Source organism: Eleutherodactylus coqui, chromosome 4, assembly GCF_035609145.1.
Source record: "Eleutherodactylus coqui strain aEleCoq1 chromosome 4, aEleCoq1.hap1, whole genome shotgun sequence".
NCBI lineage: Eukaryota > Metazoa > Chordata > Amphibia > Anura > Eleutherodactylidae > Eleutherodactylus > Eleutherodactylus coqui.
In genome coordinates, this window is record NC_089840.1 from 950,746 (window position 1) to 970,030 (window position 19,285).

Below are 19,285 nucleotides of genomic sequence, written 5' to 3' on the forward strand. Positions count from 1 at the left end.
CCTATGTAATGTAACTAATAACACACAGCTGTACCGCCCATCATCCACAGTGCAGGAGGAAAGTAAGTGACCCCCTATGTAATGTTACTAATAACACACAGCTGTACCACCCATCATCCACAGTACAGGAGGAAAGTAAGTGACCCCCTATGTAATGTAACTAATAACATCTGTACCGCCCATCATCCACAGTACAGGAGGAAAGTAAGTGACCCCCTATGTAATGTAACTAATAACACCCAGCTGTACCGCCCATCATCCACAGTACAGGGGGAAAGTAAGTGACCCCCTATGTAATGTAACTAATAACAGAGCTGTACTGCCCATCATCCACAGTACAGGGGGAAAGTAAGTGACCCCCTTTGTAATGTAACTAATAACACACAGCTGTACCACCCATCATCCACAGTACAGGGGGAAAGTAAGTGACCCCCTATGTAATGTAACTAATAACACACAGCTGTACCACCCATCATCCACAGTACAGGGGGAAAGTAAGTGACCCCCTTTGTAATGTAACTAATAACACACAGCTGTACCGCCCATCATCCACAGTACAGGGGGAAAGTAAGTGACCCCCTATGTAATGTAACCAATAACACCCAGCTGTACCGCCCATCACCCACAGTACAGGGGGAAAGTAAGTGACCCCCTATGTAATGTAACTAATAACACACAGCTGTACCGCCGATCATCCACAGTACAGGAGGAAAGTAAGTGACCCCCTATGTAATGTTACTAATAACACACAGCTGTACCGCCCATCATCCACAGTACAGGGGGAAAGTAAGTGACCCCCTATGTAATGTAACTAATAACACACAGCTGTACCGCCCATCATCCACAGTACAGGAGGAAAGTAAGTGACCCCCTATGTAATGTAACTAATAACACACAGCTGTACCGCCCATCATCCACAGTACAGGGGGAAAGTAAGTGACCCCCTATGTAATGTAACTAATAACACACAGCTGTACCGCCGATCATCCACAGTACAGGAGGAAAGTAAGTGACCCCCTATGTAATGTTACTAATAACACACAGCTGTACCGCCCATCATCCACAGTACAGGGGGAAAGTAAGTGACCCCCTATGTAATGTAACTAATAACACACAGCTGTACCGCCCATCATCCGCAGTACAGGGGGAAAGTAAGTGACCCCCTTTGTAATGTAACTAATAACATACAGCTGTACCGCCCATCACCCACAGTACAGGGGGAAAGTAAGTGACCCCCTATGTAATGTAACTAATAACACACAGCTGTACCGCCGATCATCCACAGTACAGGAGGAAAGTAAGTGACCCCCTATGTAATGTAACTAATAACACACAGCTGTACCACCCATCATCCACAGTACAGGAGGAAAGTAAGTGACCCCCTATGTAATGTAACTAATAACACACAGCTGTACCACCCATCATCCACAGTACAGGGGGAAAGTAAGTGACCCCCTATGTAATGTAACTAATAACACACAGCTGTACCGCCCATCATCCACAGTACAGGAGGAAAGTAAGTGACCCCCTATGTAATGTAACTAATAACATCTATACCGCCCATCATCCACAGTACAGGAGGAAAGTAAGTGACCCCCTATGTAATGTAACTAATAACACACAGCTGTACCGCCCATCATCCACAGTACAGGAGGAAAGTAAGTGACCCCCTATGTAATGTAACTAATAACACACAGCTGTACCACCCATCATCCACAGTACAGGGGGAAAGTAAGTGACCCCCTATGTAATGTAACTAATAACACACAGCTGTACCGCCCATCATCCACAGTGCAGGAGGAAAGTAAGTGACCCCCTTTGTAATGTAACTAATAACACACAGCTGTACCGCCGATCATCCACAGTACAGGAGGAAAGTAAGTGACCCCCTATGTAATGTAACTAATAACACACAGCTGTACCACCCATCATCCACAGTACAGGAGGAAAGTAAGTGACCCCCTATGTAATGTAACTAATAACATCTGTACCGCCCATCATCCACAGTACAGGAGGAAAGTAAGTGACCCCCTATGTAATATAACTAATAACACATAGCTGTACCGCCCATCATCCACAGTACAGGAGGAAAGTAAGTGACCCCCTGTGTAATGTAACTAATAACACACAGCTGTACCACCCATCATCCACAGTACAGGAGGAAAGTAAGTGACCCCCTATGTAATGTAACTAATAACACACAGCTGTACCACCCATCATCCACAGTGCAGGAGGAAAGTAAGTGACCCCCTATGTAAGGTAACTAATAACACAGCTGTACCGCCCATCATCCACAGTACAGGAGGAAAGTAAGTGACCCCCTATGTAATGTAACTAATAACACACAGCTGTACCGCCCATCATCCACAGTACAGGAGGAAAGTAAGTGACCCCCTATGTAATGTAACTAATAACATCTGTACCGCCCATCATCCACAGTACAGGAGGAAAGTAAGTGACCCCCTATGTAATGTAACTAATAACACACAGCTGTACCACCCATCATCCACAGTGCAGGAGGAAAGTAAGTGACCCCCTATGTAATACAACTAATAACACACAACTGTACCGCCCATCATCTACAGTACAGGAGGAAAGTAAGTGACCCCCTATGTAATGTAACTAATAACACACAGCTGTACCGCCCATCATCTACAGTACAGGAGGAAAGTAAGTGACCCCCTATGTAATGTAACTAATAATACACAGCTGTACCACCCATCATCCACAGTACAGGAGGAAAGTAAGTGACCCCCTATGTAATGTAATAACACACAGCTGTACCGCCCATCATCCACAGTACAGGAGGAAAGTAAGTGACCCCCTATGTAATGTAACTAATAACAGCTGTACCGCCCATCATCCACAGTACAGGGGGAAAGTAAGTGACCCCCTATGTAATATAACTAATAACACATAGCTGTACCGCCCATCATCCACAGTACAGGAGGAAAGTAAGTGACCCCCTGTGTAATGTAACTAATAACATCTGTACCGCCCATCATCCACAGTACAGGAGGAAAGTAAGTGACCCCCTATGTAATGTAACTAATAACACACAGCTGTACCGCCCATCATCCACAGTACAGGAGGAAAGTAAGTGACCCCCTATGTAATGTAACTAATAACACACAGCTGTACCGCCCATCATCTACAGTACAGGGGGAAAGTAAGTGACCCCCCTATGTAATGTAACTAATAACACACAGCTGTACCGCCCATCATCCACAGTACAGGGGGAAAGTAAGTGACCCCCTATGCAATGTAACTAATAACACAGCTGTACCGCCCATCATCAACAGTACAGGAGGAAAGTAAGTGACCCCCTATGTAATGTAACTAATAACACACAGCTGTACCGCCCATCATCCACAGTACAGGAGGAAAGTAAGTGACCCCCTATGTAATGTAACTAATAACATACAGCTGTACCGCCCATCATCCACAGTACAGGGGGAAAGTAAGTGACCCCCTATGTAATGTAACTAATAACACACAGCTGTACCGCCCATCATCCACAGTACAAGGGGAAAGTAAGTGACCCCCTATGTAATGTAACTAATAACACAGCTGTACCGCCCATCATCCACAGTACAGGAGGAAAGTAAGTGACCCCCTATGTAATGTAACTAATAACACACAGCTGTACCACCCATCCCCCACAGTACAGGAGGAAAGTAAGTGACCCCCTATGTAATGTAACTAATAACACAGCTGTACCGCCCATCATCCACAGTACAGGAGGAAAGTAAGTGACCCCCTATGCAATGTAACTAATAACACAGCTGTACCGCCCATCATCCACAGTACAGGAGGAAAGTAAGTGACCCCCTGTGTAATGTAACTAATAACACAGCTGTACCGCCCATCATCCACAGTGCAGGAGGAAAGTAAGTGACCCCTATGTAATGTAACTAATAACATACAGCTGTACCACCCATCATCCACAGTACAGGGGGAAAGTAAGTGACCCACTATGTAATGTAATAACACACAGCTGTACCACCCATCATCCACAGTACAGGAGGAAAGTAAGTGACCCCCTATGTAATGTAACTAATAACATCTGTACCGCCCATCATCCACAGTACAGGAGGAAAGTAAGTGACCCCCTATGTAATGTAATAACACACAGCTGTACCGCCCATCATCCACAGTACAGGAGGAAAGTAAGTGACCCCCTATGTAATGTAACTAATAACACACAGCTGTACCGCCCATCATCCACAGTGCAGGAGGAAAGTAAGTGACCCCCTATGTAATGTAACTAATAACACACAGCTGTACCACTCATCATCCACAGTACAGGAGGAAAGTAAGTGACCCCCTATGTAATGTAACTAATAACACACAGCTGTACCGCCCATCATCCACAGTACAGGAGGAAAGTAAGTGACCCCCTATGTAATGTAACTAATAACACACAGCTGTACCGCCCATCATCCACAGTACAGGGGGAAAGTAAGTGACCCCCTATGTAATGTAACTAATAACACACAGCTGTACCACCCATCATCCACAGTACAGGAGGAAAGTAAGTGACCCCCTATGTAATGTAACTAATAACACACAGCTGTACCGCCCATCATCCACAGTGCAGGAGGAAAGTAAGTGACCCCCTATGTAATGTAACTAATAACATACAGCTGTACCACCCATCATCCACAGTACAGGAGGAAAGTAAGTGACCCCCTATGTAATGTAACTAATAACACACAGCTGTACCGCCCATCATCCACAGTGCAGGGGGAAAGTAAGTGACCCCCTATGTAATGTAACTAATAACACACAGCTGTACCGCCCATCATCCACAGTACAGGAGGAAAGTAAGTGACCCCCTATGTAATGTAACTAATAACATCTATACCGCCCATCATCCACAGTACAGGAGGAAAGTAAGTGACCCCCTATGCAATGTAACTAATAACACACAGCTGTACCGCCCATCATCCACAGTACAGGAGGAAAGTAAGTGACCCCCTATGTAATGTAACTAATAACACACAGCTGTACTGCCCATCATCCACAGTACAGGAGGAAAGTAAGTGACCCCCTATGTAATGTAACTAATAACACACAGCTGTACCGCCCATCATCCACAGTACAGGAGGAAAGTAAGTGACCCCCTATGTAATGTAACTAATAACACACAGCTGTACCGCCCATCATCCACAGTACAGGAGGAAAGTAAGTGACCCCTATGTAATGTAACTAATAACACACAGCTGTACCGCCCATCATCCACAGTGCAGGAGGAAAGTAAGTGACCCCCTATGTAATGTTACTAATAACACACAGCTGTACCGCCCATCATCCACAGTGCAGGAGGAAAGTAAGTGACCCCCTATGTAATGTAACTAATAACACACAGCTGTACCACCCATCATCCACAGTACAGGAGGAAAGTAAGTGACCCCCTATGTAATGTAACTAATAACACACAGCTGTACCACTCATCATCCACAGTACAGGAGGAAAGTTAGTGACCCCCTATGCAATGTAACTAATAACACAGCTGTACCGCCCATCATCCACAGTGCAGGAGGAAAGTAAGTGACCCCCTATGCAATGTAACTAATAACACACAGCTGTACCGCCCATCATCCACAGTGCAGGAGGAAAGTAAGTGACCCCCTATGTAATGTAACTAATAACACACAGCTGTACCGCCCATCATCTACAGTACAGGAGGAAAGTAAGTGACCCCCTATGTAATGTAACTAATAACACACAGCTGTACCACTCATCATCCACAGTACAGGAGGAAAGTTAGTGACCCCCTATGCAATGTAACTAATAACACAGCTGTACCGCTCATCATCCACAGTACAGGAGGAAAGTAAGTGACCCCCTATGTAATGTAACTAATAACACACAGCTGTACCGCCCATCATCCACAGTGCAGGAGGAAAGTAAGTGACCCCCTATGTAATGTAACTAATAACACACAGCTGTAGCACCCATCATCCACAGTACAGGAGGAAAGTAAGTGACCCCCTATGTAATGTAACTAATAACACACAGCTGTACTGCCCATCATCTACAGTACAGGAGGAAAGTAAGTGACCCCCTATGTAATGTAACTAATAACACACAGCTGTACCACCCATCATCCACAGTACAGGGGGAAAGTAAGTGACCCTCCATGTAATGTAACTAATAGCACACAGCTGTACCGCCCATCATCCACAGTACAGGAGGAAAGTAAGTGACCCCCTATGTAATGTAACTAATAACACAGCTGTACCACCCATCATCCACAGTGCAGGGGGAAAGTAAGTGACCCCCTATGTAATGTAACCAATAACACACAGCTGTACCACCCATCATCCACAGTGCAGGGGGAAAGTAAGTGACCCCCTATGTAATGTTACTAATAACACACAGCTGTACCGCCCATCATCCACAGTGCAGGAGGAAAGTAAGTGACCCCCTATGTAATGTAACTAATAACACACAGCTGTACCGCCCATCATCCACAGTGCAGGGGGAAAGTAAGTGACCCCCTATGTAATGTAACTAATAACACACAGCTGTACCGCCCATCATCCACAGTACAGGGGGAAAGTAAGTGACCCCCTCGGTAATGTAACTACTAACACAGCTGTACCACCCATCATCCACAGTACAGGAGGAAAGTAAGTGACCCCCTTTGTAATGTAACTAATAACACACAGCTGTACCGCCCATCATCCACAGTACAGGAGGAAAGTAAGTGACCCCCTATGTAATGTAACTAATAACACACAGCTGTACCGCCCATCATCCACAGTACAGGAGGAAAGTAAGTGACCCCCTATGTAATGTAACTAATAACACACAGCTGTACCGCCCATCATCCACAGTACAGGAGGAAAGTAAGTGACCCCCTATGTAATGTAACTAATAACACACAGCTGTACCGCCCATCATCCACAGTACAGGAGGAAAGTAAGTGACCCCCTATGTAATGTAACTAATAACACACAGCTGTACCGCCCATCATCCACAGTACAGGAGGAAAGTAAGTGACCCCCTATGTAATGTAACTAATAACACACAGCTGTACCGCCCATCATCCACAGTACAGGAGGAAAGTAAGTGACCCCCTATGTAATGTAACTAATAACACACAGCTGTACCGCCCATCATCCACAGTACAGGAGGAAAGTAAGTGACCCCCTATGTAATGTAACTAATAACACACAGCTGTACCACTCATCATCCACAGTACAGGAGGAAAGTAAGTGACCCCCTATGTAATGTAACTAATAACACACAGCTGTACCACCCATCATCCACAGTGCAGGAGGAAAGTAAGTGACCCCCTATGTAATGTAACTAATAACACACAGCTGTACCACCCATCATCCACAGTGCAGGAGGAAAGTAAGTGACCCCCTATGTAATGTAACTAATAACACACAGCTGTACCGCCCATCATCCACAGTACAGGGGGAAAGTAAGTGACCCCCTATGTAATGTAACTAATAACACACAGCTGTACTGCCCATCATCCACAGTACAGGAGGAAAGTAAGTGACCCCCTATGTAATGTAACTAATAACATCTGTACCGCCCATCATCCACAGTACAGGAGGAAAGTAAGTGACCCCCTATGTAATGTAACTAATAACACACAGCTGTACTGCCCATCATCCACAGTAGAGGAGGAAAGTAAGTGACCCCCTATGTAATGTAACTAGTAACACACAGCTGTACCGCCCATCATCCACAGTACAGGAGGAAAGTAAGTGACCCCCTATGTAATGTAACTAATAACACACAGCTGTACCGCCCATCATCCACAGTGCAGGAGGAAAGTAAGTGACCCCCTATGTAATGTTACTAATAACACACAGCTGTACCGCCCATCATCCACAGTACAGGAGGAAAGTAAGTGACCCCCTATGTAATGTTACTAATAACACACAGCTGTACCGCCCATCATCCACAGTACAGGAGGAAAGTTAGTGACCCCCTATGCAATGTAACTAATAACACACAGCTGTACCGCCCATCATCCATAGTACAGGAGGAAAGTAAGTGACCCCCTATGTAATGTAACTAATAACACACAGCTGTACCGCCCATCATCCACAGTACAGGAGGAAAGTAAGTGACCCCCTATGTAATGTAACTAATAACACACAGCTGTACCGCCCATCATCCATAGTACAGGAGGAAAGTAAGTGACCCCCTATGTAATGTAACTAATAACATACAGCTGTACCGCCCATCATCCACAGTGCAGGAGGAAAGTTAGTGACCCCCTATGCAATGTAACTAATAACACACAGCTGTACCGCTCATCATCCACAGTACAGGAGGAAAGTAAGTGACCCCCTATGTAATGTAACTAATAACACACAGCTGTACCGCCGATCATCCACAGTACAGGAGGAAAGTAAGTGACCCCCTATGTAATGTAACTAATAACTCACAGCTGTACCGCCCATCATCCACAGTGCAGGAGGAAAGTAAGTGACCCCCTATGTAATGTAACTAATAACACACAGCTGTACCGCTCATCATCCACAGTACAGGAGGAAAGTAAGTGACCCCCTATGTAATGTAACTAATAACTCACAGCTGTACCGCCCATCATCCACAGTGCAGGAGGAAAGTAAGTGACCCCCTATGTAATGTAACTAATAACACACAGCTGTACCACCCATCATCTACAGTACAGGAGGAAAGTAAGTGACCCCCTATGTAATGTAACTAATAACACACAGCTGTACCGCCCATCATCCACAGTACAGGGGGAAAGTAAGTGACCCCCTATGTAATGTAACTAATAACTCACAGCTGTACCGCCCATCATCCACAGTGCAGGAGGAAAGTAAGTGACCCCCTATGTAATGTAACTAATAACACACAGCTGTACCACCCATCATCTACAGTACAGGACGAAAGTAAGTGACCCCCTATGTAATGTAACTAATAACACACAGCTGTACCGCCCATCATCCACAGTACAGGAGGAAAGTAAGTGACCCCCTATGTAATGTAACTAATAACACACAGCTGTACCGCTCATCATCCACAGTACAGGAGGAAAGTAAGTGACCCCCTATGTAATGTAACTAATAACTCACAGCTGTACCGCCCATCATCCACAGTGCAGGAGGAAAGTAAGTGACCCCCTATGTAATGTAACTAATAACACACAGCTGTACCACCCATCATCTACAGTACAGGAGGAAAGTAAGTGACCCCCTATGTAATGTAACTAATAACACACAGCTGTACCACCCATCATCCACAGTACAGGGGGAAAGTAAGTGACCCCCTATGTAATGTAACTAATAACACACAGCTGTACTGCCCATCATCCACAGCACAGGAGGAAAGTAAGTGACCCCCTATGTAATGTAACTAATAACACACAGCTGTACCACCCATCATCCACAGTACAGGAGGAAAGTAAGTGACCCCCTATGTAATGTAACTAATAACACACAGCTGTACCGCCCATCATCCACAGTACAGGAGGAAAGTAAGTGACCCCCTATGTAATGTTACTAATAACACACAGCTGTATCGCCCATCATCCACAGTGCAGGAGGAAAGTAAGTGACCCCCTATGTAATGTTACTAATAACACACAGCTGTACCGCCCATCATCCACAGTACAGGAGGAAAGTAAGTGACCCCCTATGTAATGTAATAACACACAGCTGTACCGCCCATCATCCACAGTACAGGAGGGAAAGTAAGTGACCCCCTATGTAATGTAACTAATAACACACAGCTGTACCGCCCATCATCCACAGTGCAGGAGGAAAGTAAGTGACCCCCTATGCAATGTAACTAATAACACACAGCTGTACCATCCATCATCCACAGTACAGGGGGAAAGTAAGTGACCCCCTATGTAATGTAACTAATAACACACAGCTGTACCGCCCATCATCCACAGTACAGGAGGAAAGTAAGTGACCCCCTATGTAATGTAACCAATAACACACAGCTGTACCGCCCATCATCCACAGTACAGGAGGAAAGTAAGTGACCCCCTATGTAATGTAACCAATAACACACAGCTGTACCGCCCATCATCCACAGTACAGGAGGAAAGTAAGTGACCCCCTATGTAATGTAACTAATAACACACAGCTGTACCACCCATCATCCACAGTACAGGAGGAAAGTAAGTGACCCCCTATGTAATGTAACTAATAACACACAGCTGTACTGCCCATCATCCACAGTACAGGAGGAAAGTAAGTGACCCCCTATGTAATGTAACTAATAACACACAGCTGTACCGCCCATCATCCGCAGTACAGGAGGAAAGTAAGTGACCCCCTATGTAATGTAACTAATAACACACAGCTGTACCGCCCATCATCCACAGTGCAGGAGGAAAGTAAGTGACCCCCTATGTAATGTAACTAGTAACACACAGCTGTACCGCCCATCATCCACAGTGCAGGAGGAAAGTAAGTGACCCCCTATGTAATGTAACTAATAACACACAGCTGTACCGCCCATCATCCACAGTACAGGAGGAAAGTAAGTGACCCCCTATGCAATGTAACTAATAACAGAGCTGTACCACCCATCATCCACAGTACAGGGGGAAAGTAAGTGACCCCCTATGTAATGTAACTAATAACACAGCTGTACCGCCCATCATCCACAGTACAGGAGGAAAGTAAGTGACCCCCTATGTAATGTAACTAATAACACACAGCTGTACCGCCCATCATCCACAGTACAGGAGGAAAGTAAGTGACCCCCTATGTAATGTAACTAATAACACACAGCTGTACCGCCCATCATCCACAGTACAGGAGGAAAGTAAGTGACCCCCTATGCAATGTATCTAATAACAGAGCTGTACCACCCATCATCCACAGTACAAGGGGAAAGTAAGTGACCCCCTATGTAATGTAACTAATAACACACAGCTGTACCGCCCATCATCCACAGTGCAGGAGGAAAGTAAGTGACCCCCTATGCAATGTAACTAATAACACACAGCTGTACCACCCATCATCCACAGTACAGGAGGAAAGTAAGTGACCCCCTATGTAATGTAACTAATAACACACAGCTGTACCGCCCATCATCCACAGTACAGGAGGAAAGTAAGTGACCCCCTATGTAATATAACTAATAACACACAGCTGTACCGCCCATCATCCACAGTACAGGAGGAAAGTAAGTGACCCCCTATGTAATGTAACTAATAACACACAGCTGTACCACCCATCATCCACAGTACAGGGGGAAAGTAAGTGACCCCCTATGTAATGTAACTAATAACACACAGCTGTACCGCCCATCATCCACAGTACAGGGGGAAAGTAAGTGACCCCCTATGTAATGTAACTAATAACACACAGCTGTACCGCCCATCATCCACAGTACAGGGGGAAAGTAAGTGACCCCCTATGTAATGTAACTAATAACACACAGCTGTACCACCCATCATCCACAGTACAGGGGGAAAGTAAGTGACCCCCTATGTAATGTAACTAATAACACACAGCTGTACCGCCCATCATCCACAGTACAGGAGGAAAGTAAGTGACCCCCTATGCAATGTATCTAATAACAGAGCTGTACCACCCATCATCCACAGTACAAGGGGAAAGTAAGTGACCCCCTATGTAATGTAACTAATAACACACAGCTGTACCGCCCATCATCCACAGTGCAGGAGGAAAGTAAGTGACCCCCTATGCAATGTAACTAATAACACACAGCTGTACCACCCATCATCCACAGTACAGGAGGAAAGTAAGTGACCCCCTATGTAATGTAACTAATAACACACAGCTGTACCGCCCATCATCCACAGTACAGGAGGAAAGTAAGTGACCCCCTATGTAATATAACTAATAACACACAGCTGTACCGCCCATCATCCACAGTACAGGAGGAAAGTAAGTGACCCCCTATGTAATGTAACTAATAACACACAGCTGTACCACCCATCATCCACAGTACAGGGGGAAAGTAAGTGACCCCCTATGTAATGTAACTAATAACACACAGCTGTACCACCCATCATCCACAGTACAGGGGGAAAGTAAGTGACCCCCTATGTAATGTAACTAATAACACACAGCTGTACCGCCCATCATCCACAGTACAGGGGGAAAGTAAGTGACCCCCTATGTAATGTAACTAATAACACACAGCTGTACCGCCCATCATCCACAGTACAGGAGGAAAGTAAGTGACCCCCTATGTAATGTATATAATAACACACAGCCGTACCGCCCATCATCCACAGTACAGGAGGAAAGTAAGTGACCCCCTATGTAATGTAACTAATAACACACAGCTGTACCGCCCATCATCCACAGTACAGGAGGAAAGTAAGTGACCCCCTATGTAATGTAACTAATAACAGAGCTGTACCACCCATCATCCACAGTACAGGAGGAAAGTAAGTGACCCCCTATGTAAGGTAACTAATAACACACAGCTGTACCGCCCATCATCCACAGTACAGGAGGAAAGTAAGTGACCCCCTATGTAATGTAACCAATAACACACAGCTGTACTGCCCATCATCCACAGTGCAGGAGGAAAGTAAGTGACCCCCTATGTAATGTAACTAATAACACACAGCTGTACCACCCATGCCCCACAGTACAGGAGGAAAGTAAGTGACCCCCTATGTAATGTAACTAATAACACAGCTGTACCGCCCATCATCCACAGTACAGGAGGAAAGTAAGTGACCCCCTATGTAATGTAACTAATAACACACAGCTGTACTGCCCATCATCCACAGTGCAGGAGGAAAGTAAGTGACCCCCTATGTAATGTAACTAATAACACACAGCTGTACCACCCATGCCCCACAGTACAGGAGGAAAGTAAGTGACCCCCTATGTAATGTAACTAATAACACACAGCTGTACTGCCCATCAGCACAGTACAGGAGGAAAGTAAGTGACCCCCTATGTAATGTAACTAATAACACACAGCTGTACCGCCCATCATCCACAGTACAGGAGGAAAGTAAGTGACCCCCTATGTAATGTAACTAATAACACACAGCTGTACTGCCCATCAGCACAGTACAGGAGGAAAGTAAGTGACCCCCTATGTAATGTAACTAATAACACACAGCTGTACCGCCCATCATCCACAGTACAGGAGGAAAGTAAGTGACCCCCTATGTAATGTAACTAATAACATACAGCTGTACCACCCATCATCCACAGTACAGGAGGAAAGTAAGTGACCCCCTATGTAATGTAACTAATAACACACAGCTGTACCACCCATCATCCACACTACAGGGGGAAAGTAAGTGACCCCTATGTAATGTAACTAATAACACAGCTGTACCACCCATCATCCACAGTACAGGAGGAAAGTAAGTGACCCCCTATGTAATGTAACTAATAACACACAGCTGTACCGCCCATCATCCACAGTACAGGGGGAAAGTAAGTGACCCCTATGTAATGTAACTAATAACACAGCTGTACCACCCATCATCCACAGTACAGGAGGAAAGTAAGTGACCCCCTATGTAATGTAACTAATAACACACAGCTGTACCGCCCATCATCCACAGTACAGGAGGAAAGTAAGTGACCCCCTATGTAATGTAACTAATAACACACAGCTGTACCGCCCATCATCCACAGTACAGGAGGAAAGTAAGTGACCCCCTATGTAATGTAACTAATAACACACAGCTGTACCGCCCATCATCCACAGTACAGGAGGAAAGTAAGTGACCCCCTAAGTAATGTACCTATTAACACACAGCTGTACCACCCATCATCCACAGTACAGGAGGAAAGTAAGTGACCCCCTATGTAATGTAACTAATAACACAGCTGTACGGCCCATCCCCCACAGTACAGGAGGAAAGTAAGTGACCCCCTATGTAATGTAACTAATAACACAGCTGTACCACCCATCATCCACAGTACAGGAGGAAAGTAAGTGACCCCCTATGTAATGTAACTAATAACACAGCTGTACCACCCATCATCCACAGTACAGGAGGAAAGTAAGTGACCCCCTATGTAATGTAACTAATAACACACAGCTGTACCACCCATGCCCCACAGTACAGGAGGAAAGTAAGTGACCCCCTATGTAATGTAACTAATAACATACAGCTGTACCGCCCATCATCCACAGTACAGGGGGAAAGTAAGTGACCCCCTATGTAATGTAACTAATAACACACAGCTGTACCGCCCATCATCCACAGTACAGGAGGAAAGTAAGTGACCCCCTATGTAATGTAAGGGCGTTTACCTACTTGCGTTTTTTTATGTGGTTCTCTAAGAGTTTCCAATGTTAAAAACACATTTTTGAAGTTTGCGCTCTGCGATTTTTGCGCGATGCGTTTTTAACATTAGAAGGTCTCATAGAGAAGCACATTAAAAAAACGCAAGTGGGTAGGAGCCCTCACTAATAACACCCAGCTGCACTGCCCCTTCCCCACAGTGCAGAACGAAAGTAAGTGACCCCCTATATGGCATAACTAATAATACACAGGACCACTGGGGCCACTGTAAGGGTCACCAGTAGTGAGACCACTGGGGAGGGGGGGTGATTATTACTACCGGGGCCACTGTGGGATGTCACTATTATCACTGGGGCCACTGTGGGGGTCACTATTACTACTGAGGACACCGTGGGGGTCAGTATTACTACCTTGGGCACTGTGGGATGTCACTATTATCACTGGGGCCACTGTGGGAAGTCACTATTACTTCTAAGGCCACCGTGGGGGTCACTATTACTACTGAGGACACCGTGGGGGTCACTATTACTACCTTGGGCACTGTGGGGGTCACTATTACTACTACTGGTGCCACTGTAAGGGTGACTAGTAGTACTGAGGCCGCTGGGGGGTCACAATTATTGCAGAGGGCCATTGTGAGTCTCACTTACTACTGAAGACACTGTGGGAATACTTTTACTACTGAGGGGCACTGCGAACATCACAGCTACTACTGAGGACACTGTGGGGGATACTTTCACTATTAGGTCCACTGTGGGGGTCACTAATACTACTGAGGCCCACTGTGGGCGGTCACTATTCCTACTGAGGGCCACTGGGGGAGGGGGTCACTATTACTGCTGAGGGCCACTGTGGGGATCAATATTACTACTGAGGGCCACTGTGGATGTCACGTACAACTGAGCACACTGTGGGGGACACTATTACTGCTGAAGACACTGTGGGGGTCACTATTACTACCGAGGACACTGTGGGGGACACTATTACTGTTAGGGCCTCTGTGGGGGTCACTATTACTACTGAGGACACTGTGGGGGTCACTATTACTACCGAGGACACTGTGGGGGACACTATTACTGTTAGGGCCTCTGTGGGGGTCACTATTACTACTGGGGCCTCTGTGGGGGCCACTATTACTACTGAGGACACTGCGGGCTTCACTGTTACTACCGAGGACACTGTGGGGGACACTATTACTACTGAGGACACTGCAGGGGGTTACTATTACTATTAGGGCCACTGTTAAGGTCACTATTACTACTGAGGACACCGTGCGGGTCACTATTACTACTTGGGGCACTGTTATTGATGAGGACACGGGGCATACAAGTAGCGGTGTGGACACGGGGCGGTGATGTCAGCGGTGAGGACATGGGGCGCTGATGTCATTGCTGAGGACACTGGGCATACAAGTAGCGTGTGGACACGGGGTGATGATGTCAGCTGTGAGGACACGGGGCGGTGATGTCAGCTGTGAGGACACGGGGCGGTGATGTCAGCTGTCAGGACACGGGGCTCTGATGTCAGCGGTGAGGACTCTGGGCATAGAAATAGTGGTGTGGACACGAGGCGGTGATGTCATTGGTGAGGACACGGGGCGGTGATGTCAGCGGTGAGGACGCGGTGATGTCAGCAGTGAGGACACAGGGTGGTGATGTTAGCGGTGATGTCAGCGGTGAGGGCACGGGGCAGTGATGTCAGAGGTGAGGGCACGGGACAGTGATGTCAGAGGTGAGGGCACGGGACAGTGATGTCAGCGGTGAGGGCACGGGACAGTGATGTCAGCGGTGAGTACACGGGGCATACAAGAAGCTGTGTGGACACGGGGCTGTGATGTCAGCGGTGAGGACACGGGGCATAGAAGTAACGGTGAGGACACGAGTTGGTGATGACAGTGGTGAGGACACGGGGCATAAAAGTAGCGGCGTGGACACGGGGCAGTGATGTCAGTGGTGAGGACATGGGGCAGTGATGTCAGCGGTGAGGAATCAGGGCAGTGATGTCAGCAGTGAGGACACAGGGCATAGAAGTAACGGTGAGGACATGGGGCAGTGATGTCAGTGGTGAGGACACTGGTCATAGAAGTAGCGGTGTGGATACGAGTCGGTGATGTCAGCGGTGAGGACATGGGGCGCTAGAGGTAGCAGTGTGGATATGGGGCAGTTATCTCAGCGGTGAGGACACAAGGCAGTGATTTCAGTGGTGAGGACACGAGGCGGTGATGTCAGCGGTGAGGACACGGGGCGAGTGATGTCAGCGGTGAGGACACGGGGCGAGTGATGTCAGCGGTGAGGACACGGGGCGAGTGATGTCAGCGGTGAGGACACGGGGCGGTGATGTCAGCGGTGAGGACATGGGGAGGTGATGTCAGCGGTGAGGGCACGGGACAGTGATGTCAGCGGTGAGGGCACGGGACAGTGATGTCAGCGGTGAGTACACGGGGCGAGTGATGTCAGCGGTGAGGACATGGGGCGCTGATGTCAGCGGTGAGGACACGGGGCGAGTGATGTCAGCGGTGAGGACACGGGGCGGTGATGTCAGCGGTGAGGACACGGGGAAGTGATGTCAGCGGTGAGGACATGGGGCGAGTGATGTCAGCGGTGAGGACACGGGGCGGTGATGTCAGCGGTGAGGACATGGGGAGGTGATGTCAGCGGTGAGGACACGAGTCATACAAGTAGCGGTGTGGACACGGGGAAGTGATGTCAGCGGTGAGGACACGGGGCGGTGATGTCAGCGGTGAGGACACGGGGCGAGTGATGTCAGCGGTGAGGACACGGGGCGGTGATGTCAGCGGTGAGGACACGGGGAAGTGATGTCAGCGGTGAGGACATGGGGCGAGTGATGTCAGCGGTGAGGACACGGGGCGGTGATGTCAGCGGTGAGGACACGGGGAAGTGATGTCAGCGGTGAGGACATGGGGCGAGTGATGTCAGCGGTGAGGATACGGGGCGGTGATGTCAGCGGTGAGGACATGGGGAGGTGATGTCAGCGGTGAGGACACGAGTCATACAAGTAGCGGTGTGGACACGGGGAAGTGATGTCAGCGGTGAGGACATGGGGCGCTGATGTCATTGATGAGGACACGGGGCATACAAGTAGCGTGTAGACACGGGGCGGTGATGTCAGCGGTGAGGACACGGGGCGGTGATGTCAGCGGTGAGGACACGGGGCGAGTGATGTTCACTGTAATTTTGATCCACAGTGCCCTTTACCATATACATCTGAGCATTGCTTGGGATTCAGGGTCTTTGATGACAAGGCATTGCATATGTCCTCTGTACGTACAGCACCCACCCGTGCGGCTGTTATATGTCCTGGCCATCAGCTGTGGGACGGAGTTTCTTGGCTATTTCTTTAGGGGATGAGGAATAGATTCAGTTATTGTCAGGCCACAATTAAAAGATTTGTTGTGAAAGATGCAATTACAAACCACATTCTGCGGAGATTGCCTCCTGATCCTTGAGTTACTGCTGGGGTAACAGAAGGGGCGGGGTGGAAGCAAGGAGCCGTGCCTGTTCACTTCCCAGGATAGGCGCTCCGCTAGAAGACGGGGACGGGAGCGGCTGAATCCCAGGACCACCTGCAGAGGGTTCACTAAACACAATAAAAAAGCATTTAAGGCCAATTTACAAAATTCCAGAGGCCTCCTAGCCTGTTGGCATGGCACAGATTCTCCCCGGAAGTCTCTAGCATGGCATTGTAGGTAAAGAGCCATTAAGTCTCACTAAGATAATGAGTCTAAACCTGGGCACGTGGAGCCATACCACGGGGGTTGGGTACTCTACAAGGCCCCCCGGGGCATCTGGTTGTGACGTGTCTCTTTATCTCTTTCAGTGCCCCCTTACATTCAGCCATTTGAGTCCCAAAGATTTTCCATCGGGCAGAGAGTGTTCATCCCATGCGTGGTGGTCTCAGGGGATCTGCCCATCACCATCACCTGGCAGAAGGACGGCCGGCCCATCCCCGCTAGTCTTGGAGTTACTATTGACAACATTGACTTTACAAGCTCCTTAAGGATTTCCAACCTCTCACTGATGCACAACGGGAATTACACTTGCATCGCTCGGAATGACGCCGCCGCCGTAGAACACCAAAGCCAGTTAATTGTCCGAGGTAAGTGCCGGCTGGAAGAGTAGCAGATGAATGCCTTACGCCATTACTGTTTCCACCGCATTTGTCACCCAGCTTTTCAAGTCAACTGTGAATGACAACTGTGCCTACTTAAACGGGCTGCCCCTCCAAACCGCGTCATCCCCGATTCTGTGCCCGACTGCCAGACATCACCGAGCACTTGGACCCTGCACTCTCCCACAGTCCCATACTTGACTCCATACGGGAACCTCCAGAACTCTTGTTCTCAGGATTGTTGGGGTTTCAGTGACCCTCCCTGATCAGCTAGCTACTGTCACCTGTGTCATGTGGATATGGAATAACTTTGGTGGGACAACCCCTTAAAGGGAACCTGTCACGGCATACAAGTATACAAGATGGCCCTGCAGCGTATCAGCACAACATACGATGGAGAGGTTAGCCAACACCCCCCAATCTTACTTTGTTGCAGCGCGCCTAATATGCAAATATGTCACCAATCAAAGAGGCGGCGCCGTTGCAGCTCCGACTCGGGACGTTGCTTGTAGAACCCGGCCTCTTCATCCACTAGTCGCCTCCCCTCTTCCTTCCAATGGCAGCGCTTGCAGCTCTGAAATCTGCTAGCTCATCTTCTGGCGCAGTGTGCCAGTAGAGTTGAGGCATCTGGACCTCGATTCAGGGTGTATGCACTGGAGTCAGGAGAGCCGGCAGGAAAGGGAGTGGCGGGCAGCTAGTGGATGAAGAGGCCGAGTTTTAAGGTCTTGGAGCTGCAAGGGTGCCACCCTTTTGACTAGAAGCAGCACATTTGAATATTTGTTACAACAAAAACAGGTTTGTGGTTTTTGTCCAATCTCTCCATTCACCTAAACCATGTGTGGTTCTGCTTTCCACTGTGGGACATCTGATATGCTGCTGACGGGCTCCCTTTAGGTAGTCATGTGATCACTGTATAGTTAATGGAAAACTCCT

The 19,285-nt window shown here is 47.6% G+C and overlaps 1 protein-coding gene across 1 annotated transcript in view; it reads left to right on the forward strand.

The window, feature by feature from the left end:
* Positions 1 to 19,285, forward strand: part of DSCAM (DS cell adhesion molecule) — a 740,634-nt gene that overhangs the window by 260,937 nt on the left and 460,412 nt on the right. Inside the window, exon 9 of the mRNA XM_066598936.1 lies at positions 18,062 to 18,340. Within this exon, the coding sequence (XP_066455033.1) occupies positions 18,062 to 18,340 (279 nt within the window). The remainder of the gene's footprint in view (positions 1 to 18,061; positions 18,341 to 19,285) is intronic.